Raw genomic sequence first — 27,959 nt, forward strand, 5'->3', positions numbered from 1 at the left:
TAGAATCTGGGGATGCTATATTCTGGCTTATAGGATTTTGGGAGTCCATGCGTCTTCCTTGCTCTTTGTTCTTCTTTCCTTTCCAATATTCCTTTTCAAGACAGCTTTGCTCTCTGGCTTTCTCTAGAGCTTTCCTTCCTACACTTTTCATTCTGTAGCCCCTTCCATCTGGACTCCTCAACCAACTAGTTGGCCTAAAGCTTGTGGTCCTTCCTGGGTCATCTCTGAGTGGGCTGCTGTGGCCGCAGGGGCCACACCCTGCTTCTGGGCCTGGAATGCATTTCCAGTAGGGAGTGGAGGAGGTCAGAGCCCCACGCCCCACCTTTGCACACACATACACACGCCAAGCACTTACTTAACCACCTGCTAGATGAGACCCCTCAACCTCTGTGCCACTCTGCAAGGCTCTAGAGGGGACTCAAGTTCAAGGGTGGTTGGATTGGATGACCTTTTAGGAAAGAGGCTGTGAACTGTCATTCCATGGGCAGGAGTCAGCCTACAGATGAATCTCATTTGGCCCTCACAGTGTGGTTTTTTCTTTTTTTTGATTGAATGAGTTGCTATATTTAAAAGCCAGGAAATGTGAACTTTCTGGCTTCTTTTAAAAAACCAGAATATCTGGCCACTCTAGGCCCACACCCTTATATGCAACCAGAAGCTGGCGCTGAGTGGCAGATGCGTGCTGTGTTAGCATGCGGCCTTTAGTTTACCCCAGTCCCTACTGCCCCCTGTTGCCTTATACCCAGCCAGACTGTGTGCTGTGCCTTGCGTAGATTGTATGTTTCATACATGCTTGTTGGTTTGAACATTAATTAGCTATGTCTGCTTCAAAAGTCACTTAAACTTTCCTGTCTCTTGATTTCTGTCTCTCTCAATTCTTACCTCCAAGCATTGTCCATTTGTTCTGTTTCTGAACTCAAGCGACTTCAGGGCAAAAAGAGAACACAATGAAAATCAAACCAACCATTCCCAAACTTGGCTGATCATTAAAACCACTTGGAAAACTTCTTCTAAATACAGGTTTCCAGACCTCACCCCAGGCTCATGGGCACAGAACCTCTGAGGGCAGAATCCAGCTCAGGGATGACTTTAACTATGTATTAGACGTCTTCTCAGGCTCTTCTGATCCTTGTCACGGAACATTCGGGGCGTCACCTTGAGGAGTCAGTGTGTGCATGTGACTGGATCCATAGCCTCGCCATCTTCAGAACAGGAGAGAAGAATTCACTGTTTGTGGATGTCACACTGGTCATTTCCCAGTTTCACCAGGGACTCTGGATGACATTTAGAAAGTTTTCCCCTTTGGATGACATGGGAATTTGAATCTGTGGACTGCAGGGTGGTGGCCTTGAAAGGTGTGTTCACTCTCAGCCACAGGTGGACTTCCCAGAGTTTGTTCCCCAAAAGATCAAAGTGTACACCCATGTTTAGCCTGAGCATAAAAAGTTGCCCGCAACCAGCTGATGTGCTGGGTAAATGTTGCTGTAAACATGCTTGTGTTTTTAGTGATTTAAAACATAAAGGCAGCCCACTGACATTTTTTAGCAAGCCTTGCATAATTGGCTTTTAATTTGTGGCTCCTTGGAACAGGATTGGCCTTCTTCCCCCTGACTCAGACGCCTTTTCAGTCTCATACTTGTTTGGCAGAGAGATCCAATCTGTCCCTTCTTGGAACAGAATCTCCTGACTTGTCTTTGAAATCCTGAATTTCCATTTTAGTGCTGTCACTTTGTTAGCACATTTTAAAAAGCTGTTAGCTTTCTTTTCCCTTTAATAGTTTAATTTGAGAAGAAACGAGTGCTAGCTAAAAGCAGCCATGACTGTGTTTAACGTTGGTCCCTGTGATATTAAGTCTTTTTGATACCATCGCCCGAGCATTCACAGGGGTTCTGAAGCTCTTATTTAACTTCATAGGTTGGTCACACCTGCTGTCGTCCTAGCACGGGGTCCCTTGGACAGGTGGTGGTGGGGACGTAACTGGATCTGTATATTCTAAGCAGAAATCAGATACCTCTGAAAAGTTCAGGAAGTCCCATGCTACCTTTTTAGAGCCTCTGTCTTAAGATGGGAATAATACTAGTACCTACCTCTAAGTGTTGCAGTGATGATTAAATGAACTAATGCAGGTGAAGTGTTTCTCATAACGCCTGGCACTTACTACGATGCACAAGAAATGGAAGACATGACTATGATTCACTTTTCAAATGTGCCAATTATGCAAATTAGTTTTTATATTGATTCAAAAATTGTTCCTTGGGCTTTCATTTCCTTGAGGGCGTTTTGTCCTTGGAGCTGGTGAGTGGCCTGAGTGTGCGAAGGTGCCCAGATGTCGTGGAGCAGGGCACCATCCTGGCTTCCTATCCAGAGGGGCTGCATCTAGGGCCTGGGAAGAGCTCTAGGCTTGGGTTCAAGCTTCTGGGTTCAAAGTCTGGCTCCTTTGCTCACTCCCTATACAACCTTGGACAAGTCAGCCGGTCTTTCTGAGCATCAGTGTTCATCTATAAAAAGAGGAAACTAAAACGCCTAGTTTCATCGTGAAGATTCAGTGAGGCACTGTGTGCAAAGACGACCTTGCCTACAGCACATTGCGTCTGTAAATGATCTTTGGTAGGACTGAGTCCACTGGCAGTGAATGACACTACCAATTCTGACAGCAGTGGCCTTTCCAGTGTGTTGTGCCCGTGACCTAGGTTTCAGGGAAGCGAGCAGATCTTCCTATTTGTGGTTGTTTATACAGTTTAGCTGTAGCCCGGGTCGCGGTTGCCATCACAGACTATAGATGAGCAGGCCCTCCAGCCCTCTGGTTTCCCCTAAGCTGCCGTGTGTGACCCCTTATCTTGTTTCCTGTGATGTTAAGGTCATTGCTGAATTTCCATGAACCATTACTTTTTTAACAGCCCTGTGAAGTGGCCTCTTGTGTCCGTGCTGGTCATCTTGCTTTGGCATGCCCAGATCCACTGGCAATATGGACTCGGAGCTGGGAAACAGGCCTCGCACACGTGAGGCTCCTCTGGCTAAACGGCCAGCACGTCTCTCTCCCCTCTACGCCCAAAGACACAAGACAGCCAGTCCTGAGGATAGAGCTCGGTGACCTGGGAGGACATTTGGGCAGATTCAGGCAGGCTGCGAAGGTGCTGGGAGAGAGGTAACAGGCCTTCTCTGGGTTTTGCAACCCCTCGAGGCTACGCACATCCTGCCCTATGTTAGGGCTCGTTGACTGGGCTCTGCTGTGTGGCTGCAGGGTCCCCTTTACTAAGCATGGTGCACGTGCATGTTCTCGGTGGCAAGCTCGTCTGGAGTTTGCTTCTAACCACCACCCTCCCTCCCACCACCACCAATAAAAACCTTGGCTCTTGGGAAGCAGTGTAGCAAAGCAGGACCACTGCACTGGAACAGTTTAGGTCTGGGAAGGTTACTAAACATTCGATCTTTAATTTTCTCTGTTGTAAAAATGGAAGGAAAGAGACTCTATCTCATAACATACACAAAAATTTACTCAAAATGGATCATAGACCTAATGTCAGAGCTAAACCTGCAAACTCTTAGAAGAAAACAGCAATAAATCTTTGTGACCTTGGATTCAATATGCCACCAAAGCCACAAGCAACAAAATTAAAAAAAAGTAGATAAATTGGACCTCATCAAAATGAAAAACTTTGTGCTTCAAAGGCCACAAAGTAAAAAGACAATCCACAGAATGAAAGAACATTTTTGCAAATTATGGATCTGATAAGGGACTTGTATCTAAAATATATAAAGAACTATTAAACTCAATAATAAAAACACAAATAGTCCAATTTAAAAGTGAGCAAAGTATCTTGATGCACATTTCTCCAAAGGAGATATGTGAATGGCTAATAAATACATGAAAAGATGCTCAGCATCATCAGCCATCAAAGAAATGAAAATGAAAACCAGAGTGAAATAATACTTCACACCCACTAGAATACAATAAAAAGACAGATAATAACAAGTATTAGTGAGGTCAAGGAGAGATGGAAATCCTAGTAAACTGCCACTGGGAATGGAATGGTGCAGCCATTTTAGAAAACAGTTTGGCAGCTCCTCAAAAGGCGAAACATAAACCCATACCATCTGACAAAGCAGTTCCATTTCTACGTATAGATATACCCAATAGAAAGGGGACTATACACAACAATTTGTGCATGAATGTTTATAGCAGTATTACTTAGAATATCTTAAAAGTGGAAACAACCCAAACGTCTATTGGTTGATGAATGGACAGACAAAATATGATGTGTATCCATACCATGGAATATTATTTGGCCATAAAAAGGAATAAAGTACTGATACTTGCTACAACATGCATGAATCTTGAAAACACTGCGTTAAGTGAAAGAAGCCAGTCACAAAGGACCACATATTGCAGGATACCATTGATGTGAAATGTCCAGAATAAGCAAATCCATAGAGTCAGGAAGGAGAACCAGTTCCCTGGTACCTGGGGCTGGGGTTGATGGGAGAGGTGCGTGGGTATTATAGCTAAGGGGTGTGGGGTTTCTTTTGGAGGTGATGAAAATGTTCTAAAATTGATTGTGGTGATAGTTGCACAACTCTGAATGTACGAAAAGCTGTTGAATTGTATACTTTAAGTGGGCGAATTGCATGGTATGTGTGAATTATATCTCGATAAAGCTGTTTTAAAAATGGGAAAGAATGATGTCTACCTCACAGAGGTATGGGGAGGATGAAAAGGGATAAGGTTTGTAAATCACCCAGCATGTATTGGTGCTCCAGAATTAGTAGCTGTCGTTGTTAGGTTAGTGAAAAAGTAATTGCAGTTTAAAAGGTTAAAAATAATTGCAAAAACCGCAATTACTTTTGCACCAACCTAATATTAAAACTCCCTGTCAGGCCAACAGCAGTGAAAAAGCCAGGATCTGGTTAAGGGCCTTTTCTCCTCTTTCCTTTTTATTGCTAGCGGCCATCCAGAAGCAATGAGAGCAGTTTGGCAGGATTTTGTGTGGACCTCAGGAGGAAATATGGAGTAATCCTGGCTAATCTTTAGAGTCCCCTGGGGAGCATTTCAAAAAATATTGATGTAGAGCCCAGAGATTCTGATTCAATTGGCCTGGGTGGGGCCGCAGGTGGTTCTAGGCTGTAGCCATTGGTTGAAATCCTTGGTACAGTATAAACCGGCCCAGGTCTTTGAAAGAGTGAGGATATCTGGGTTCAGGACAGAAGGCTCACACAAGCAGAGCACCTTATTGTTTGCAAACTGCCTTTGTAGACATATCTCCTTCGATCTGTTCAGAGGTAGGTGTTATTAGTACAATCGATTGTTAGGGAAGGGAGGCTCAGAGAGGTTAAGTAACTTTCCAGGGTCTCATTTTTAAAGCATAATTTTATCTAGTCTGTGTTTTAAAAGGCAAGATTCACACACATGCTCATGCCTTTTAGTACTCAAATCTAACACCTTGGAGAGTACCAGCAAAGTGACCTCTGGTGTCAGGTTAATCTGTTTTGCACAGACTTCAGAACAAAACTCTTCCTGCTACTTCTCTTTAACTGATGAGCATCTTGAGTGCAAGGCAAGCTGGTAAAACATTATTTACATATATATGTAAATAATATGTCATATGCTGTTTAACGACAGGGACACGTTCTGAGCAATGCATCATTAGGTGACCTTGGCATTGTGCAAACATCACAGAGTACACTTATACAAATCTGGGTGGTATAGCCATTATACGTACCAAGGCTCTCTGGTATAGCCTACTGCTTCTAGGCCACAAGCCTGTACAGCATGTTTCTGTACAAAACTAGATGAAATCAAGCACAAGAAACACTGATGCAATCAAGTGACGTGGTAAATGCAAAATGTACGAGGCTGCTGCTGCAGGAACATGGCATACTGTTTTATAGCAAGTTTTTTCTTCTAAGTAGGAAGTGCACACTAAAATAATGATAAAAAGTGTAGTATAGTACATACATACACCAGTAACGTAGTCGTTTATTATCATTCTCAAGTGTGACATACTGTACATAATTGTATGTGCTATATTTTTATATGACTGGCAGTGCAGCAGGTTCGTTTTCACGAGCACCACCACAAACACGTGAGTAATGCATTGCGCTGCGATGTGATGACAGCTAGGATGCCACCAGGCGATAGGGAGTTTTCAGCTCCGTTAGAATCTCATGGGACCACAGTCGTAGATGTGATCCATCATTGACCAAAACGTCGTTATGCAACGCATGACTGTGTGTGTGTGTGTGTGTGTGTGTGTGTGTGTGTATACAAACGCACTCTTTGTAACTATTGATCTGTGTGTGCAAGGAAAACATAAGACAGGAATAATCTGGATCCTGAGGCTGTCAGGAACGTGCCACTGTCCCCCTTGACGTCTGAGGTAAAGGTTTTGCATCAGCTACAAACAACGTATTGTTCTCAGTGAAAGACTGTAATAAGTATATAATACAACTGTGATTCCTGTAATAAAGTACCGCCTTTATCTAGTATTTAACATATTGTGGTATCATTTGAACGAGATCCTTCTGCTGCCAAAACCAGTCTGAAATCCACTGGTTTACACTGGCGCTACTCCAAGTGGGGTCTGCAGAGCAGGGGTACAGCATCTGGAAATAAGTTCAAAGTGCAGTTTCTTGGATCTCACCCTAACCCTACTGAAGCAGGCTCTCTAGAGGGTGGAACCCAGAAATCTGTGATGTAATAAGACTTCCAGGGGATTCTTATGCTCTCTACACGTTTAGATGACCTGAGCCTTCCAGCTCTGACTGGCAATGATTGTCTCTGAGAACAGCTACAAGAGTCAAAAATCACGTTTCTCTCCAAACCTGTCTCAAGTTTCCTGGAGAGACCCACACACCCTCAGGTATTCATTTATGTGTGTGGTACCTGCCTCTGTGTAAGGCAAGGTTGCTCTCTGAGTCAGCAAACACCTTAGCATTTCCAAACCAGTTATTTCCAGGTCTTGAGATGCTCCTGGCTGCCAGCATTCACACCCTAGGGACTTCCTAATTAATTACGCTGCTGAGCTTGTCAGTAGGCTGGTTTCTTCGTTGTTTTAGAAGGGAGAATCAAACTGTTCTGTTGCCAAAGGAGCCCCCATTTACTGTATCTGACCCAGAGTTCTTACTGTGTTTCCCTGAAAATAAGACCTAGCCAGACCATCAGGTCTAATGCATCTTTTGGAGCAAAAATTAATATAAGACCCGGTCTTCTTTTAATATAAGACCAGGTATAATATAATGTAATGTAATGTAATATAATATAAAAGACTGGTTCTTATATAAGACGGGGTCTTATATTAATTTTTGCTCCAAAAGATGCATTAGAGCTGATGGTCCGGCTAGGTCTTATTTTCAGGGAAACACGGCGGCAGCTGTAAGAACTGCAGTTGGGGGGAGATCTCCACACCCACCTACCCACCACTCTGCCTGGGTACTGCGAAGCCCTTTCTTCCCCCATTTCCAAAACCTGAATTGCATCCATTTCATTACATATATCACTTGTAGTGAAACCCTTCCATCCTCCAGGCCAGGTACCCCTGGTTGTGAATTTGTCTGGTCACGTCACCTGGGTGGGATTTTTATTAGCGGGCATTCAGTACCCGCAAAGTAGAGGTCGCCGTTTGGCTCAGTGACTTGTCATCTGTGCCTCGTGCTTGAAAGAAATTGGCTGAAATTCGTATTTTAGCTGCACAGCCTGCATACAGATTAAATGGAACTGCGTTGGTGGAGAATAATTAAGCCAAGGACCTTGTTTTTCACCTTCATGGTGAAAGACAAATGACTTGCAAAGCTTTAATCGTATGGTGGTACTTGAAATGTTTTTCTACTTTGACCAACTCGGGACTTTCAGGGCAGCCCTGTTCATAGATATTCTTTGCAATAACTGCATTTTCATTTAATCGTCGATCATCGTTTTGCAGGAGCTCTTGTCTCTGTTTTTCATTTTTATTTTTTTGCCCCAGTGTAATCAAGGCATATTACGCTGCTTCTTATTGTTAAAGACTCAGTTTGAACTGTATTATTAACCCTTTTTTTAGAAGAAAACCGATTTCCCCTGAAGCCCGATATATTCCGCTTCTTACCTGTCTTTTGGGGATGGGAGGGTCTTGTCGGGTCCACTGTTTCTCCCCTTTCCTCATCTTTTGAAGCGATTGTCAATTGGGCAAGAAAATTGATTGATGGCCAGTGGGAAACCAAACCTCAACAACACCATACATATGAAATGGGCCTGAAATAGATATATTTCAACCAAAAAAGAGCCATCATTCTTCAAATAGCCTTTCTCCAGCAAAAGAATTTCCAGGCAATCACAGTCTCTTTTTCAATTGAATGTTAGATTTTCTGCCCATGCCAAGGTTATTTTTCCTATGTCTCTTGGCCTCTACCTCACTTTTGTAGTAAGTGTTTGCTCTTTCCTTAGCAGGGCCATCTGCAGATGGGTGTCACCCTGCCCAGCCAGCTTTTTCAGGCTTTGTTCCAAACACGGTGCTGTCTTTTCTTAGCGGTGGAAACAGGCTGTTCTCCAGTGCTTTCTGAGAGAATGGCCTTTCCTTCTTCTGTTCATATAAACCAGCCTCATGCCTCAGTGGCCTATTGTTTTATGGGTTCTTTTAACCCAGGTGAAGGTTTTTACTGAGGACGGGGTTTGGGACGGCCAAGGTCAGTGCTTCCTGCTGCTGAGATGTGAGCAGGCAGAGCAGTCATTGGGATGGATCCCCCTGTGGGATCTGATGCCCAACAGTGATAGCAGAGTCGGGCTTTCAGTTCATGAAGAAGGCATTCCCTGCCTCTTTCCAGAGAGCAGTGTGTTCTGGTTGCTCCTGTCACTGTCTGACACAGGCACCTGGGCAAACTCACTCCCCTTCTCTGAACTTGAGTTCCCTAGCCTGCGGGGGTGCATGAAGGACCTAGGATCTTTGGGTCTTCTCAGTTCCAGAACCTCAAGATAGAGCTTAGCTTGCAGCCCTGCTGCACCCCACCGTTTCCTGCATATGCCAAGTGCACTGAGCAATTGCTTATCCACCTGCACCCCCAGCCAGGGGAGCTGAGTGAATCATCTTGGCAGGTGGAGCCGTTGCCTCTGCCAGCTCTTGTTCAGAACCCTCACCTGGGGTTGGCTGGGCTGGTTTGATGCTTTGAGTGAGCACAGAGTCCAGTGTGTGGGTTTGTTTGTAGGTGAATGTGTTTGGTTATAGCCTGGCATCAGGGGCAGTTGGAGTAAAGAGGAAAGGGCATTGAACTGGAAAGCAGGAGTTCTTGTCTAGGTCACCAGCTCTGTGGATCAGGTCTCCCTTTAGCAAACATTTATTGAGTGCTACTGATAGACACAAACTTGGTAAGGTGCTGGGCACACAAAAAGTCAACAAGACACAGACTTTGCCCTCATGGAATTCCCATTTTAGTGGAGGAGGCAGGAACTGAGGATAGAATACCACATGGTAGGGGCCAGGATAAGCTCAGAGTTCTGTGGGAGCCTGGAGCAGAGGGACACCTCCCCAGCCTCTCAGAGGGAATGAGAATCACAGAGGGCTTCCTGTAGGTGGTGATGCATGAGCTGAATGTACAGGCTGAAATAAGCCAAGGGGACAGCAGGGGCAATGGCATGAGGCTGGGGAGGTGTAGGGTATATAGAGACTCAGCATTGCAGGAACATGGAGTATAGGGTAGGGATAGAAGGTGAGACCAGAGCAGGTGGGGCCAAGTCATGGGGAACCTTGCTTGAAACATTAAAGAGCTTGGGCTTGAGGGTAATGAAAACCCCCCCAAAGGCCAATAACTAGAGTAGGTTTGCATTTTAGAAAGATCCCTCTGATGACTGGGCTGGAGAATGGTCATGCAAGGTCAGGAGGCCTCCTAGGAGGTGATTCAGGAGAGGTGGTCCAGTAGAGGGGGTGGCGAGAGCTCAAGTGAGCTTGGAAAGTGACAATGCAGATGGAGAGTTGGGAGCAAATCTGAGGAAGATTTAGGATGTAGAATTGCATGGCCTGTATGGTCAAAACTGGAGGTAAGGAGAGGGGCAGGTGAGGGGTAGGCCCTGAGTTTCTAACTGCAGTGACGGTGTGGGCGGTGATGCCAGCTGGGGTGGAGAATAGAGATGAAGTACCAGTTGAGGAGAGAGACTCTGAGGGGCTGAGAGACATCCAGATTGAATGTCCAGCTGGTAGTTGGATATTTTGGTCTGAAAATAAAGATTTGGTTGGCATTAGTGTGTCGGTGGTACATGAAACCACATGAGATGAAAGCGATGACCCACAGGTGGTACATATGGAGTGAGGAAGGCGGCAGGCTGAGGAGAGAACCCTGGGAGACATCACCCTACAAGGGGCAGGAAGAGGGTCCTGGACAAGAGGCAGCAAGGAGAGGTCTGAGAAGTAGGAGGAGGACAGACAAGTACGTGTCTGCATCCAGGGCAGAGAGAATTCCAGAAAGGGAGTGATGCACAGTCAGGCAGAGCCAGGAGGCCCAGGGGGACTGACCCGGCAGTGTCCTTTGGACTTGGTCATGAGGACTCAGGTCCTGCCCTCAAGTGTAAGCCTTGGAGCAATTTGCTTCCTTCTTTGGACCTCAGTTTCCTCCTCTGTAAAGTCTAGGGATTGGCCTGTGTGCTTGCCAAGAGCCCCTTTCTGGTGCTAAGAATGTGTGAAGTCACTATTTCTGAAACTTCTTAAAAGCGGGGAGATGTCCTTCCTACATCCCTCTCTCTCTCCTCTCAGTCAGTCTAACCTGACCCTGAAGACTGGATGAATGAAAACCCAGGTACATCAGAGCGAGGTGGCACTTTGGGGAGATTTTAGTCCAGCCCACTGTTTGGAAGGCAGCAGGATGTCTTTTCCCAGCTCCGTGACCTCACCTAGTAGCCACTGCAGAGATATTTGCGTTAGCGAAGAGTGGGAGCTAGCGTGGTTATGAACACTGAGGATGAGAGAAGTGAACTGACCGGCCCGAGGTCACAGAATATAGGGCGTCATGGTGACTAGAACCAGGTGTCTGAGGACCAACCCTGCCTGTGTCTGTCACCTGCCAGGGGTTATAAATTAGCCCATGGGCTGGTACGGATGTGTTTTGTTTGGCTCACACAGTATTCTTTTCAAAATGGAATTCATTGCCAAATGAAAATTTGGGAGATTATACTTAAACATCCATATTTTCAGCTAATCTTGAAAACCTGGAAAATTTGGCAGCACGGAGCTTGCACTGCACTGGGGCCGATTGGGGTGTCCCCGCGGGGGGCCACCACTCCATCCCACCCTCCTCCTCATGAAGGGTTAACTTGCTGGGCCCCTGGAGGTGATTTGAGTTTGCAACCGCAGCCTTCGGCTGACCATTCGTCTTGAACTTTCTCCTACAGCCCTATCAACTGTTCACAGAAACTGTCCAATATCTCACAGCTGAGGTCCAGACCTTGGCTGTTTGCAGGGCAAGGGCCTGGCCCGAGAAGATAGGAGAGAGAGGAGGGCAGAGAGTTTCCAACAGCTTAGCCCCGGGGGAGATGCTGGTGGAGAAGGCCTGGCCCCTCTGGGCTGTGGGGGGTCAGCAGGGGTATTGGACAAGGGCCCTAGGGTTTCCTAATTCCTCCCTCCGGGGGTAGGAGGAGGCAGAGGGGATCGTGGGCCCAGTCTGGCTGGGCTGCCCAGTGAGGTCTTGTCCTGGGACTGCCCTACTTTTTTTGTTGGTGTGGGGGGGGACCACAGCCCCTGGCTTAGTGAGGCCTGTTTGTATGGGGGAATGTCTGGTATGTTTGGTATTTGGGTGTTTACTTCCCAGGGTGCTCATGGGTCCCTGGTGTTGAAATCTGGTTCTTCTATGCAGTGGGGGAGGGCCCTGTGGGCCTGGCCAGGGCTGTGACTTCAGGCCTGCTTATGACAATTTGCATGCTCTGAAGCATCTCCACTCTGCTACCCCTCTCCCGGGTCTCCTTTTATGCCAGGTTTTGCCCGTGGGCGCTAGAAGCTGGGTGTGCCCTGGGCAGCACGATCTCTGCCTCCTTGCCTCACCTTAAAAGGCAGGTGGGGAAGCTGGCATTTACTGAATCCTTCCTGTGTCCCGGGCTCTGGGCTGGGACTTAGTCCTCATTACAAACCTGTATAGCAGGGCTCAGTGCTTTCCTCCTACAGGAGAAAAATGGAGGCTCAGAAAGGCTGAGTGACTTTCCCAGGAGTACACAGCCAGTTGGTAGCAGAGCTGCAGGGGGACCCAAGCCGCTTAGATCCCAAAGCCCATTCTGCCAACCCTGCCCGCTCTGAACGTGGTGTCTCAGATGCCTGGTCTCTCTGTCCATGCGACAGTTTCAGTACAAGAGAAGCCTTCCTGGCTTTCGCTTGCTTCTCTGATCAGGGCTGGGGGTTTGATTTGTTTTTTATCTTCCCTTCTGTTTCTGCTTGTTGTCTGCTTTATTGTTCTTTTCTCTATTGCTTTGTCCATGTGACAGTTTCTATATTTTCAGTGCCTCGGGTTAAAAAGTGTCATTGCTTTTTCTCATCCTATCACTTTGCGGGGCCCACCAGATACATTTTTGGAAAGGCTTATGAAATGTCAGAATTCACAGTCACATCTGGGCAACTGTTGCCACCGTGTGAAAGCCATGTGGCCTGCAGACAGGGCCTGAGAAACGCTGCCACCACGAGTGAGGGTGAGGCAGGAACAGAATAGCTGAACTCCCTCCCTGAAACCACAAAGCTTTAATGCTACACATTCAGTGTTAATTGTGCAATAAATAGTTTTTATTTTAAAAAAACCTAAATAGGGAAAAACAAAATGGTCACTGCCTTCAGAGCAGAAGTTTCTCCTGCTTCTTTCACTTACAGCCCTATCCACAGATCTGTTACCAGGATGGAGCTGAAAGGGCAAGAGGCCTGTTACTGTATGTGTGTGTGTGGGGGGGGGAGGTGGGGTTCACACAGACCACCCACTCTTGGGGAGCAGGAGGCACTCAGGCCCTGAGACCCAAAGGATGTCACTGTGGAACCTTCCATGCAGCCTTGATATCTTTAGTTTCCTTTTCTGTAAAAATGGGGAGGGTAATAGGACAGTCCTGGGGGGTTTACTGAAACCATTTAACCTGGTAGGACTCCTAATCCAGGGGATTTGATTCCTACAGAGGTGACTTGCCTCAACTTGCTCATAGGCCATTCTGCACTCAGGCTCTGCCACTTTCTCAACTATTCTAGAGGCATGGCTCCTGGGTAGCAGTGATTCTCCCCTGAATCACTGGGGACCACCCTCGGTTCCTCCAGTTTCACCTGGCGTCACCTGACTTCATAAGGGTGGGACCCTGGTGGGCTGGGCATCGTTTCGTGGCAAGAAGCAGAAACCTTTTCCAACTCCCGCTAGGCCAGAGGAGAAATTTCAGAATATATTCAGGGCTGTGTATCATGGACCCCGAGGACAGGAAGCATGTTAGGCCTCTTCAGGAGTGGAACCAGGAGGACCAAGTTTATTTCTCTGGCTGTGCTGTCTGTCTGTCCACTCGGTTTGTCTGCATCGTTGGCCTCTGTCCATGTCTCTGTGTGTGTCTCTCTCTGTGGCTCTGCCTCTTTCTCTCTGTCTCTCTGTGTTTCTCTCTTTCCTGTCTTTCTCATTCTTCACCTTTCTCTGTCTGTAGCTCATGTGAGGCAAGCAAGATGCCCTGGGCATGACATTTAAGGAGGCACTCACTCTTGGGTGCCGATCCTGCCTGTGGCATGAGCGCCTCCTTAAATGTGTGTCCTAGGCACCTCGCTCGCCTCACCCTGGCCCAGGTCCTGTTTTTCTCTCTGTTACCAGTTCCCTCTCTGTCTCTCTGACTCCCTCCGCGAGCTGAGTGTTGGTTTCTCTCTTGCCACATGATCTCTGGTCTCTGCTCATCTCCACATATCCGCAGCTAGCTCTTTCTGCTTCTCTGGGCACATGGCTGAATTTGGTTGTCCCCCAGTCCAGCAGTCCAATTTCAAATTCCCAGGAGGTGAATATAGCCCAGCTCAGGTCAGCCATTCACACTTTGTCCAGTCAGCTGTGGCCAGGGGCGAGGGTCCCCCAGCCCTCAGCAGGGGCTTAAAAACAGGCTCCCTGAGGAGGGACTGCTCAAACATGAGGGCCCTCTCAGCCGTGGGTCCCCAAGTCTGTTCCTTCAATATGAAGGGTGGCCCAGGGGCACCCCTCACTTCCAGAACACAGACAGTATTGCCCAGGCCTTCCTGGGAATGTGGGAAAAGCAGAGCCAGAACTAAGTTTGGGAACAGGGAAAGATATGCTCCCCTCCACCCTCTAGCCCCCACCTCATGGTTCTTTAAATGTATTGAGTGTCAGGCTGCCTCCTCCTCAAACATCCTGGTTCTTTCAGCTGTATCTGTAGAAAAAAAATCGTCATCTCCCATTTTGGGGTTCTGGTTTTAGACGTCTGAACTGTGTGTGTTGAAAACACTCTACAGTCTCTCACCCACTCACAGCCAAATGCTTTGAGAAACCAGGGGAGCATTAAGGAGGAGGGGTAGCAGCCTTGACTCTTGGATGAAAGAAGGTCTGGAGGAGGAATGAGGGGTGTCTCGTCTTAGTGGGGGGCGCAGACCACGCAGGCCCCGGGCACAAGGCGCCAGAGTTAGCCCATGGGGATGGAGAAGGCTGAGTGAGGGGCACTGCCCTACCCATATTTCTGGAGGGACCTCAGCAGCTGTTTTCTCCACGCCCTCTGGTTGGTTCTTTTTTTTTTTTTTCCTCTGGTTGGTTCTTAAATAGCAGTAGGATTTGGGGGAGATGCAGCACAGTGTCAACGGGGAAGGAAGGTGTGGCCATGGGGCTTTGGGGCCATTTCTTGCCTTATTGGGCCATGCCAGCCAAGGCGGGGCGTGGGTGCAGGAAAGGCTGGGGACGGGCTTGGAGGCTGGTAGTGGCTATGGAACTGAAAGCTTTAGGCTTCAGTGCACAGCCTGGATACTTTCAGGGCCTGCTCAGGATTTGCCCTGCCACTGCCATTAGGGGCCTGCACCCCTGAATCTAGGCTCTGTCTTTGGCCAATGTGCTTCTGGGGAAGGCAGGACCCAATCCCCAAGCTTTGCTGGCCTCCTATAGCCAGAAGGAAGAGGCCATCCCAACAGAGAAGGCTCTCTATGAGCACTGGGGAAAAGGTAATGCAGATACAAACACAGGCAATAAATCACGGTTATAATTATAGAACCCAAGCCTGTGTCCTCTTTCTCCAGAATCCTTTTTTCCTTTCCTTCGACTAACATTTGCTGAGCTCTTACTAAGTGCCATGCTCTATGCCAGGTGCTGGGGAGGCTCAGGTCCCCAGAAGGGAAGTCAGGTACCTACATAAACAGAACTACAGTGGGATATGATAGAGACTCTTACAGCGGGGTCCTACTCAAAGTGCTGTAGCAGCACAGAAATAGCAGTTAATTCTATCCTGGAGTCAAAGGAGCCTTCCTTGGAGAAGTTGGCATTTGCTCTTGAAGGCTGAGTAAGAGTTTACCAAATGTGAAAGGAAGGTCATCTCCGGAGGGCCTGGGGGCTTGGAGAAGGGTGAAATGTGTGGAGTCGGGGTGATGGCAGGAGGGGCTTGATGCACCAGGAGGGCAGGATGGAGCAGCCCTCTATCTGGGCATCAGCCTGGCCCGGGTGAGCTCTTAAACTTACAGCGTTGAGCCTCTTTGCATCTGCTGCTCGAGCAGCTTCCGTTTGCCCCTGACTTTATGTAGGAGGAGGCCCTGCACTGGGGTGGGTTGGGGAACTGAGTCTAGGAGGACAGAGGCTGTGTCTCCTCGGAAATGGCAGCTCTGCCAGAACCCAGGGTGCTCCCAGGGAGGGGCTCGAGGCCCTGCAAGCCCGCCAGTGCTCAGGTTGCACACATCACCTTGGCAGTTTGTGGGCAAACCCTCCTGGCCGAGGGGAGATTGCACTGCCTGCCACTTCCTCCCGTTCCTTCCCTCTGCCTGTCGTCACGGTTACCTCTGCCTTGTTGGGGGTGAGGTTGAGGTTGGGCGGAATCAATTTTGTCCAGGTTTCTATTTTCCCAGATGCGGGTCAGCCAGAGGAGCTGTCACTTCTGGTTCTGTTTCAAAGGAGGCCACGGGGCTGGGAGGTGCTTGGGTGCGGCAGTGTTGACAAGGTACCTCTCAGGCCAGCCTCCCAGGCAGGGTGGGAGTGGGTCCGGGAGACGCTCAGACATGGTGGAGAAGGAGAAAGGGCTGCCTTGCCAGGGCCGGTGACGATGGCCGTAGGTGCTGGTCTCTGGCCCCAGCCCTGGGTCCTGACCTCCTAAAGCATGCTGGGATTGCACAGAGAGAGGCTGTTTATTTTCCTGGCCCAAAGCCCTTTCAGCTGAGACCTTGTTCCAGGCCTGAGGCTGCCAGAATCACCCCCACTGGCTCGAGAAGTGAGAGAGTTGGCAAGCCCAAGGCAATCCAATGACTTCTCTAGTGGCTTCTCACTCTAGGCTGTCCCCAGCCCAGTGGGTTGTGGGTGTCCTCCAGGTTCTCCTGTAGGTCATGGACAGCAAGAGACACCACAGGAAAGTGATCCTGATGGGCTGGGGCTGTGTGGGCCAGTGGTCAAGAGCAGGAGGGTTAAAGTCAGAGGAATCCAGGTTGGAAGGCTGACTCTGCCATTTCCTAGACCAATGGCCTTGGGTAAGCTTAACTGGTGAGCCTTAGTCTCACCATCTGTAAAATGGGACAGTAATAGTACCTTCCTCATCAGGCTTTGATTGTGAGGATTATGTGACCTGTGTTTAAAGCATTTCGCAAAGTAGGCAACATGCAGCAGCTCTTGTTGTTATTATTCATTAAACAATAATAACTGCCACTTTGATGAGAAACCAGTGTTGGGGGGCAGTGAGTTTCCTCTGTCCCATGTTATGGGCCCTCTTTCATTTATAGTGCATTGCCTAATGCGTCCTGGGGAAAAGCAAGCCCAGAGACTCAGGATGCCCTTTGGCCTGTGTCCTGTTCAGGATGCTGGGATCCTGGGATACAAGTGGGTATCCTGGGGGAAGAGCATACAGAGGCAGGGAAGAGGCAGAAAGCCAGGTGAGGAGGCTGGGAGACTGTTTAGTAGTCAAGGGCATAGATCTGAACATTTGGAAGGACCAAGAGGGAGGGTGAGGTACCTCAGGGAGGTGAAAATGAGTGGGGGCAGAATGCAAAAACTGTGCCCATGCCCAAGGTGGTTTTAAAGGAAGTGCCTGGGAACCACTGGTCTGGAAAACAGTGCCCAGAGGTCTTGGGCTGGGCAGGAGAATAGACCATCACCACCTGTTGGGTGCCACCTCTGTGCGAATAGCTTCTCCAGGCATGGCCTCCTGAACTCTGGCAGAACCCAGGCAGCCCTGCCCTCCTGGGGCCCTGACTGCCGCTGGGGTACCCACCTGCTCTGAGTGGATCCGTAGGCTGGCTGGGAAGCTTGTCCATCTCACCAGCCGAGAGGCCAGCAGGCTGGCAGGCAGGGACGGCTCGCTCTGCTGAGATGTGGCTTAGGATGGGGGTTGTCCATCTGTCTGTCTGTGTGTCAGGAGGGAAGCCGTACTCCTGGCCGGCCTCAGCGCTAATCAGCAACTTTCTGCCCTCACAGCTAGACGAGGAAGAGGAGAGACGGAAAAGGCGCCGGGAGAAGAACAAAGTCGCAGCGGCCCGATGCCGGAACAAGAAAAAGGAGAGGACGGAGTTTCTGCAGCGGGTGAGCAGGGCGCTGGCCAGGGCCGGCAGTGGGCCTGTGCACGTGTGGACTGGGAGACGTCATTGAAGCCTGCGGGATCAGTGTGTACCTGCTGGCATCAGCCAAGAGCCTGGACCCCTCTGCTCTTCCCTCCTTGCTGTCCCCTCCCGAGTCAGGACAACCAAGGGCAGCCTGCAGCAATTCCTGCCCACCCAGATCTCCGGGAGCCCAGTTCCTCCCACGGAGGTTAGGCCCTTGGTGCTGACTGACTCAGATGGCCCAGGATTGGTACTACCCATTTTAGTACCCTGGTGGCTGCCCAGGTTATCTAGGGTGGGTGCTAATGAAAGAGATGACAATGCCATGTATGTAGGCAGTGGACACAGCGCCTGGGCAGAGAAAAGCTCCTTCCTTGGCGGCAGGAAGCCCTTCCAGCCCTGCCTCCCAGCTGGCTCACTGAGGATGACCCTGGAGCACTTTGCTCCTGCCACTGGGGATGCAAAGGTCAGCAGACAAGTGCCTTTCCTCGTGGCCCTCAAAGCGGGTCCCTGCCCTGTCATTTGGAATGTGCCAAGCAGGTGTTTGTTCTTTCTCTGCGGAGTCCCATCTCTTAGGCCTTCCCGGCTCCTCAAAAATGGTAGATGGCAGTGAAGGAACATGACCAGAAAGCTAATTAGTCCAGGCCAGTAGTCTCCAGCCTCCCCACCCCCAATCCCTTCTTCATTTCTAAATAATGATTGTAACACCATATAATGATAACAACATGGGTCAGGCTCTATTCTACAGTATGCAACCATTAACAATAGTTGCTAACATTTGTAAAGTTGGGCAGTGTGCTAAGTGCTGTGTGTGTATTATCTCATTTTATTGGCACAATAACTGTACGAGGTAGGTGCCTTCATGATACTCTTCCTGTAGATGGGGAAACTAAGGCACGGCAAGGTTAAGTAACTTGCCCAGGTCCCTCAGCAACTAAAGTGGTAGAAATGAGATCCGAACCTTAGGCTAACTTCAAAGCATTTGTTCTTAACACTTTGCTGTGCTGGCCCGCATTCACTCATTCATTTGTTTGTTCATGCTTTTGCTCATCTGTTGATGAGCTGACAAGTATTTTTAAGCATGTACTAAGTGCCCAGCACTGAGCTCGGTGCGCTGGAGGACACACAGGAAGGAGCAGACGTGATCCCTGCTATGGGAGCTGGAGAGACAAGGCACGTTGGCTTTGGTTTTCTCTGACACTGGGGATCTATGGGTCTCTTCTTGGGCTTCCAACAAGCAGAGAGCAAATCTGAGGCCCCGGGTGTAATCAGCATAGGGCAGTATGTATGCCAGGCTGCACGCATCCAGGTGGGGGTAGACTCCAAGATCTGGGAGCCCCTTGGAAGAGATGTGGACCAACACTGGACTGGAAGTTTTCAAGAAGTTTCTAAGACACAGGTTCCACATGGGCCTTTAAATGGATGGGGTGTCACATACTCATGTCCAGCCCTGAGTGCCTATAGAGCTGGGTGAGGTACAGCTGGGGACAGAGCAGTCGCACATCAGATCCCTGACTTCAGTGGCTTGTCAGCCAGTTAGCATGCAAGATATGCCAAGTGAATGTAAACCGATAACACACTAGTGCAGTAAACAGACAGTGCCAAATGAATGGTGATAGCTGCTTCCAGTAACACTTGCTGAGCACCTACTGTGTGCCAGGCATTTCACGTGTGTCATTTAATCTTATAACATTCCGGTGAGAGAACTATTGCTTACCTGCACGTTGGACATTAACATGTAGGGTCAAGTTACTTGCCCAAGGTCACACTGCTAGCAAACGGTGGAGCCGGGATTCGTTCATTCATTGGCTGATCCATCTGTCTATTCAATCAGTGTTTAGTGAGTGCCTGCGGCACAGCAGACAAGCAAATGATGTCTGCCATGGGATGGCAGAGGGAAGCGAGGAATAGTAACATGTACTGAGTGATATGTTAGATAAGCCCAGCAAGCTGTGGGAAGATTCAAGCTGTGAGAATATTGTGAGAATGTCCCAGACTACGCTGAGGAACGCCTGCTTATTGAGGCATAAAAGGACAGGGATTGGGGGGCGGGGGGCACAACCAGGAACAGCACAAGCAAAGGCCAGAGGCGAGAGCTGTTTAAGAATGAGATTGAGGAATTGAAAAGGATGGTTAGAGTTTGGAGTACAGGTGGGAGAATGGAGAGGCAGGCAGGCCCCAGATCCTACAGGTGTCAGGTGGTCCTCTCTGCTGGGTTGTCTGCCTGTTGTCCTGGCTTAATAGCACTTTCTTTCACTCTCATAAGTATCCCCATTAGGGCGATGAGTTGTATGGTCATGGAGAGCCATGGAAGGGTTTCCGAACGAGAGAGAAACACCTTAGAAAGATCCCTCTGGCTGCAGCATGGGGCACAGATTGGGGCAGCCAAGGACAGAGCGGGAAGATAACTGTGGCTGTGGTGGTGTCCCGGTGAGAGAAGAAGGCAGCTGCGAGCATGAGGGCGAGTGTATGGCCTTGGGTCGAGGAGGGAGGTTTGGGCAGGTCCGTCTGAGCCCAAGCCCAGTCCTCACCCTCTGCCCCATGCGACTTCCTCCCCTCTGGCCTTGGAACAGAGGTTGGGTGTGAGCTTTGGGGCACAAATGCAGATGGCTGCGTTGACAGTCAATGTCCGCATCCCTGGGGGGTTCTCTGGGAATTTATTTTTTTAACAGGTAAAATATTTACAAGTCTCAGAGGTACAAAGGTGTGTGTGTGTGTGTGTGTGTGTGTGTGTGTGTGTGTGTGTGTGTATGTGTATATGTGTATGTGTACATATAGTATATACACACTCACATACACACATATGTAAAAAGTCATTCTCCCATCCTTGACCCCTGGACACCCAGATACACCCTGGGAGATTTCTGTAACATCTCAGAGTTCTCCCGCCTAGACCACCTGAGGCCCTGAAGACGCAGGAGGCAGGAGGTGGTCCTTTGGGTGGGTCAGATCCTCTCCCCAGGGGGGCCTTAGCACCTCCTAGCTGCAGTCAGGAACAGCAGCCCCCAGGCTTCTCCCTGCTGTAACGCCAGCCTCTGTAGCTGCTGTGCCTAACAGGTTCCCTGGGTGCTCGTAGCTGTAACCAGCTCACATTCCCATGGTGCTCTGTGTTCTTCTTCACAGCCACTCTGTCCTTGACAGTCACAGTGACTCTTGGAGGAGGCAAGGACTCGGAAGGATTAAAGTTTGTTCAAGGTCACACAGTGGCCAAGTCAGGACTAGACCCCTGGGCTTCCTCTACTGCCAGCACTCTATTCAGGTTGCCAGGCTCAGGGAAATTGAGAATCTTGTTTGCAGCAAGCAGCATAGCCAGCAAGGGGCAGACTCAGGATTTTAATTCAGACAAGTCTTTTGGGCTCAGAAGGCTGCATCAGGCTTCTTCCCAGCTCTTTTTGTAAAGAGTTGGGCAGTGGAACCCTATTTTAACTGTATTAGGATAACTTTTTTAAGAAAATAGAGTCTGAAAATCTTAATGCTTGAAGTCCCCTGGACCAATCATTATATTTTCTGGGAGGAAACTTAGGCCCAGAGAAGGGGAGTAACTCGGCCAAGGTCACACAGCCAGGACGCTACGCCCCTCACTGTGTATTTTTTCTATTGCTTTTGCTGACCACCATGGAGGAGATCGAAACTTCGTGTGCACAAATTCTATTCTAAAACAACAATGGTTTCATTTTCTCTAGGGCAATAAATATCTACCAGAAGGCAAACTGATAAACAAAAATGCAAGTAGAGTTACTCACTTCATAATTAACATGTGAAGCTCCTAGCCCACATTCCTTAGTTGATTAGGAAAACAGATCAGGTTATTGCTATTATAAAACCATAAACCACTTCTACAATCATGGTTAAAAAGAGATTCTTCTGAATTCAACTTATACAATAAATAAATATGTGGCACCAACCAATAAACCAGAAGGAAATGAAACAACAAAGCAGTTAGTTACATTCTGACAGCCAGATGATATTCCATGATCTACCGTAATTTTTAAATCCAACAGAATGCAGTGGCGTTCCTCTGATACGTGCACGTGTGAAGAAAGTTGCCACATGCCTTCTTGGTCTTTCTGTGCGCACAGAGGTTCACAAATAAGGCTGGTTTGACATGCAGGCACTGCAAGGAGCTGGGTCATAACAGTTCTGAATGCTGTGTGTCGGACACGGCCCCTTGCACCCCTTGTTAACTTCCTCTCACTGTGCCTACAACCGAACCCCTTCTTTGCGCTTTCCCAGCACTCCCCAGAACAGCCCCTCCCCCGGCACACAGACAGCTCTCTTCCCTGTCTCCCATTCTCCAACTCCAGGCAGTCACTAAGACCTGCTAAGCTTTCTTTGACACGTCCTCCTTCTCTTCCTTCTCTTTCTTCATATTCTCTTGCTCACAGTTTAGAGAAAAATTCCGTAAGACTCCCTAGCCCATCGGTTTACAAAGTGCCTTTCCCATTCGAGTTCATTTAATCCCACGATCATTATCTTTTTATAGATGAGCTCACCGGGGCTCAGAGAAGATAAGAAACTTTCTCTAGACTCTGATTTGAAACCCTAAAGCTTTTCCTGGTCTGGCTCTATATCCACCTGCCCAGTTTTCTACCCCATTACATCCTGAAGTCACCTATGGTCACAATGGAGGATCTTATCTCCTAAACACATCTTAAGCTTTCAGGGCTTCTTTTCTGAAATCCCTCATCCCCACCTACCTTCTCTATTCAAGCAGAGTCAACCCGTTTTTCCAACCCAAGATCAGACCTGGCTATTGAGCCCCTCTGAAGGTCGTCCAGACCCTGCCTGGCTGATGGGCACATCGTAAGCGCTGCCTGCTGTGTGGACCCTTCCTCCCCTCAGAGTGGAAGCAGCACAAGCACTGTGTTGGGGGCTCATGGGTCTTTGGGTTTCCCTCAGAGCATGTATTATAGTCGGCAGGTCCTTAGCAAATACTCACAGATGGTACATTGAACTGAGACTCCTAGAGGCAAAGACTCAGAGGATTCAAAGTGGGAGCCTTGGCTGGGGAGAGAGCCATGGTCAGAGGGTTTGGAGACGTATCCAAAGTCACCAGCTCGTCAGACCCAGTGAGCCGGTGGCTAAGATTAGCACCTAAGTGCCCCAGACTAATGGGTCACTCACTGACTCATGGTTTCACGTGGGGTCTCTCCTGGCCCTCAGAGACGGCCTTGTCTTGGAATTCTGAGAGGAGTGGACGTGGCCCATCTGCCCATCACACCTCAGCCTGTTGAATGAAAACCCACCATAGCTGGTTTTTAATATTTTCCGCTGAACATTTTCTCTTCTCTTCTCTTCTCTCTTCTCTTCTCTTCTCTTCTCTTCTCTTCTCTTCTCTTCTCTTCTCTTCTCTTCTCTTCTCTTCTCTTCTCTTCTCTTCTCTCCTTTCCTCTCTTCTCTCTCTTTTTCTTTCTTCCTTTCCTGTTCTCCCTCAGCGTCTGGTCATGAGGACTGCACATCTCAGTAGACCTGAGGTCCCCAGGCACTGACACTGCCCCCTCAGAGACGAGCACAGGGAGCAGTTTAGTCAAACAGGCTGGTGTGAGGAAGACAGCGACAAAGGGTGTGTGTGGGCCCCACGGAGGGCCCCCGAGACCCGCAGAGAGGTGCCCAGGCCCTGCAGGTGGAAGGGCATGGCATAGGCCTGATCCAGGGCCACACGCCGTTGTTACACACACAGCTGCAACCGTGTGTTTTTCGTCTTACACAGTTGCTCAGCCTTGGCACTGCTGACATTTTGGACAAGATCTTGTGGGGCCATCCTGGGCATTGCAGGGTGTTTATGAGCATCCCTGGCTTCCACCCATGAGATGCCAGTAGCAGCCCCTCCCCAGTGGTGACAACCAAAAACATCTCCAGGTATTGTCCTGGGAGGCAAAACCGCTCCTAGCTGAGAACCACTGATCTCAAACATGGCTGGCGCTTGAATAAATAAACTGGTTATAAGGTTTTAGATATGGTCCAAGAAAAATCACGCAGGAGCTGTTGTTCTGTTTCACTGTTTTGACCCCTGAACCTTGACTTGGTATGACTGTTACTATCCACACTATGAACACGTAAAGCCCCCAAATCAAACCTACTTTCTTTCCTTTCCCTGGAGCTGCAGTGGAGCTGCAGAGTTCGCTGGAAATCGCTCCTGAGGTCTATTTGCGACCTCATTTTGGATCCAGAAGGAAGACTGTTACTGCCTCCAAGTGGGCAAAGCTTCTAGATAACGGGATAAGGAAGAGGCTGTGTAAACAATTATAGGCTAATAACCAGGAAGCACATGTTTTAGAAGGAATTACATGACCACACGGGGCACACACATCAAAGCACTTTGCCATTGTCCTGCCACCTGGGAGCCACCTGTAACCCCTCTGTGGACACTCCATGTACCTGCTCTAGATCCAGTTGGCCTCTATTCTTCTCCCACCCTTTGTTTCTTGTGCAAAGGCTCTGAAGCAGGAGAGTGTTTGGTATATTTGAGCAATAGCAAGGAAACCACTGTGGCTGGAGTGGATTGAGCGAGGGGAGAGGTGGGACATGAGCTGAGCTGGCCCCATGATATGATGGGTTTATTCCACGGGTGGCACAGGCCAGGGTCACAGGTGTGAAGGACACTGCCTGCAGGAAGTCAGTTATCCTGGGGGATCAAGAGCAGATTCTGGGCTTCCTCCAGTGGGAATGGAGCAGACAGAAAACAGGCAAATGCCAGCCTTGTGCCTACCCAAAGGCAGAGCCTCTTCCCAGAGCTTAAAAGCCATGACTCTGTGTTCTCGCATAGGAATCTGAGCGGCTGGAACTCATGAACGCAGAGCTGAAAACGCAGATCGAAGAGCTGAAGCAGGAGCGGCAGCAGCTCATCCTGATGCTGAACAGGCACCGCCCCACCTGCATTGTCCGGACCGACAGCGTCAAGACTCCCGAGTCAGAGGGCAACCCGCTGCTGGAGCAGCTGGAGAAGAAGTGACCATAGGCTGGGAGGTAGAAGAGAAGAAGGAAGAGGAGACAAGGGAGGAGGAGGAGGGGCCCAGGGGGCCCTTCTTTGCTGAGTGAAAAACTTTTCAAGGAGGCTCAGCACAGCCAACCCTGGCGGGGCTTCTTGGTGGAACTCAGATCAGCCACCCAGGGGAAGGACAGGCTGATGAAACCCAGGACCAAGCGCTGAGACCAAAGTAGCCCCACGGGTGGGGCTGTCCTGCCTGGGGCCAGGCTTGAAGGAGGCAGGACCAGAGACTCTGGGCCGGAGGGAGAGATGCCCAACCTGGCAGCCGAGGGCACTTCTCTGGCCTCTCTGCCAGGGCACCCACCCAAGGGACCTCCGAGCAGCCAGGAAAAGCCATGAGTTGCAACTGAAATGCGGCTGAGCATGGAACTCAGAGTGAACCTGCAATCTGCCTGCCCCCAGTCCTGACCCCTGACCCCGACGCGAGGCTAGAGAGGGGCGTGATGCGGGGCCCCGACCCCCCCCCCCCGCCCCGCCCACCTCCGTCCAGCGCGGCCCTGCCCAGGAGTGGCAGCCGGGGCGCACCCTCGCCGGCCCTGCTGGAGTTGCTGTGGGCACGAGGCGCGGGCGCCCTTCCAAAGCACATACTCACTGAATGTTTACAGACTGGCTGTCCTGGCAGGGCTTTCAACTGCACATGTTTTTTATACTTTTTTTTCTTTTAATATTTTTTACAAAAAAAAAAGATTTTATACAAGCAATATATATATGGATTTCTATAATCACTCGATGTGATACAGTATAAATATGCTATGGTTTGTTTGTTACGAACAGATATCCAGCAGTTATGGCCGTTGTGTGTAACTCCTAAGTACTGTAGTCTCTGGGTGTTGGGGGTGGCTGGGCGGGGGTGGGGTGCATTTCCATCCTGGTAAACCCTTCATAGTACTCAGTCCTGTATCGCTCAGTAAACCTTACTCTTACTTACCCAGCTGCCTCTTGTGGTGTGTGCTTAGGGAATGGGGTGTAGGGCAGGCACCATGGGGCTTCCGGTGTGCCGTCTCCGAGAATGTTTGGAGCATCTGTGTAGGCCCTTGGTTTTCACAGCAGCCCTCACAGGTAAGTGTTTATGTACCCATTTTACAGATGAGGTCGAGTCTCAGAGAAGTTAAAGAAATCTGCAGTACTTACTTTTTCATTCACTCCACAAATGTTTACTGAGCGTCTCCATATGTGTACCAGGCACTACAGGGCACTGAATTGTCACTGGGAAATAAAATAAACCTAAGCCCTGCACTCATGGACCTTCTGGTCATGAGCTATGTCCGTACACGGTTTCAGTTCATCTTCATGACAGCCACTCCAGGGAGCAGCAATTGTCCCCAATTCACAGAGGAGGAATTAGAGGCCCAGGGAGATAGAGGTAAACTTGCAGCCACCATTTGTTGACTTACTGTGTAACAAGCATATATAGTCTCATTTACTTCTTCCAACAGCATAAATCGGCATCATTACCCCCATTTTACAAACGACTAAACTGAGGCTCAGAGAGGGTAAGGACTTCTCCAGGGTCACCCAGCTAGCGAGGGGCAGAGCTGGTGTCTGAAATCTGCCTCCAAAGGCCCGTGACTCTCCACTTGTCGCCAGCTGACTATATGGTTATCCCAAGGTTGACTGTCTCACCTAATTAGACCAGGAAGCCTATGAAGCCGTGGTTACAGATTTAGTTTCTGGGAGGGCTGGAGAGAGTTCCAGGCTGTGCTGTGATCATGGAGTGAGCCAGGCAAATGTGTGCCTGACCCAGGAGAGCGGTGTGGATGACTCAGTCACATGCTCACCTGCACAGCTGAATACCTGACTCAGAAGAGCAAGGATGGCTCAGTATGATATGCGGTCACTGCCACTTACTTGGCAGGCAATACGTCACGAGGCACCTTCATGCGTGGAAAATGCATGAGATCTTTCTTTAGTTGGAAAGTTCATCCAACTAAAAAGAGGTAGGCCTAGGAGCCAAATCCTCCTCTCTTACCTTCTGTTGTGTGTCCTCTCTCCTCCATCACTGGGGCTGGATAACTACCTGTTGATGAGGAGGGTTCATGTCAAGGACAGCAGTGACCTTGAGTTGCTTCCCAAATCGTGGCTGAGGTCTTCTGGGATGGACCGGAACTGAGAATAGGTCATTAATACACCCTTTGGTTCCTTACTCATCTCAGGTCCCCTTTTCCCAACACGCTTGGTGTAGACCCTTGAGCCCTGCATTGGAAGAAGGGCCTGGTCAGCTCACTGTCTGCTGTGGCAGCCATGGTAAACCCTCATGCTGTAATCCTTTGACATTTTTCAAGCCATGAGAGAAACGAAGACATGGACGTACCAGGGTCCCTCAAATGACCTGGTAGTGGTTCCTGCAAGACCTCTGCCTGCCACTGGCTGCGGTTCCCCTGGTCCTGTGCTACGGTTCAGAGAGCCTGTACATCCAGAATAGAGCCCTGCTAGCCTCTGTGGATGGGCTGTCTCCCCGAATCAGTGACTTGTGCTGTGCTGAGGCCTGCCCTCGGTGTTTCTTCCTCACCAGGACCAGGGGTGGCCAGAAGTCACAATCGTGGTTTCCCTTCTAAGAGCTAACACTTGTGTGTTTTCTGTGTGCCTGGCACTTTCGATGTGTTACTGCAGCTGGTTCATGCGACCTTGCCGGGAGACAGATGCCATCATCCCCATGTTATAGATGAGAAAACTGAGGTACAGAGAAGTGACTTGCCCCAGGTCACACAGTCCTGTTTGGTGGCAGAGTCAGGATGTTCTTGCAGTCTTACTACCGGTGTACAAGAACTGGGGCCTGGCCTCACCCTGTGGGGAAATGCTTCATGTTTGTGATGTGACCTCAGTTGCTGCGAGAACTAGTACAGGGGGCCAGAAGAGATGGCACATATGAGAATTCCCAACTCTCAGACTCCCATCTCCAAATGTACGCAGGAAGACATATTTCAAAGGCAAATAGGTTCAAGACCAATCTTCTACTGACTAGCCACTAGCCTCACTTTTATCTGTAAGGTAGGATATAATACAAATCGTTGTTATGGGGTTGTCTGGGTCAAATGAGGAATGCAGGTAAAGGTGTCATGTGAAATATCAAACTCCATACAAGGGTAATGTCTTGCCCTGTTAGTGTGTATAGCTATTGATATTTACTACATCGTACAAATTATGTGAATGTCTTTTATTCTCTAGAAGTGGCTGCAGAGTTTGTGTTCTGGCCATGTACCTGGTTCCCATGGTGATAAATGACTGGAATCCAAGACTTCTGGGTTCATCCAGCTTCTGAATGACCACAACCAATGGTGTGAGGCTCATCAGTCCCTCCCTGGGCCTCCCTA

General features: G+C 49.2%; 1 protein-coding gene across 3 annotated transcripts in view; it reads left to right on the forward strand.

Annotated features, from left to right (window-relative positions):
• JDP2 (Jun dimerization protein 2) overlaps positions 1-25,579 on the forward strand; it is a 39,476-nt gene extending 13,897 nt beyond the window's left edge. For all 3 annotated transcript variants that reach the window (XM_019733654.3, XM_074327198.2, XM_019733656.3), the window contains exons 3-4: positions 17,539-17,643; positions 24,427-25,579. In XM_019733654.3, coding sequence (XP_019589213.1) covers positions 17,539-17,643; positions 24,427-24,612 — 291 coding nt within the window. In that variant the 3' untranslated portion in view covers positions 24,613-25,579. The remainder of the gene's footprint in view (positions 1-17,538; positions 17,644-24,426) is intronic.
• Positions 25,580-27,959: the final 2,380 nt, after the last annotated feature.

This window comes from Rhinolophus sinicus, chromosome 3 (assembly GCF_057876585.1).
Source record: "Rhinolophus sinicus isolate RSI-liver-muscle chromosome 3, RSI-T2T, whole genome shotgun sequence".
Classification (NCBI taxonomy): Eukaryota; Metazoa; Chordata; class Mammalia; order Chiroptera; family Rhinolophidae; genus Rhinolophus; species Rhinolophus sinicus.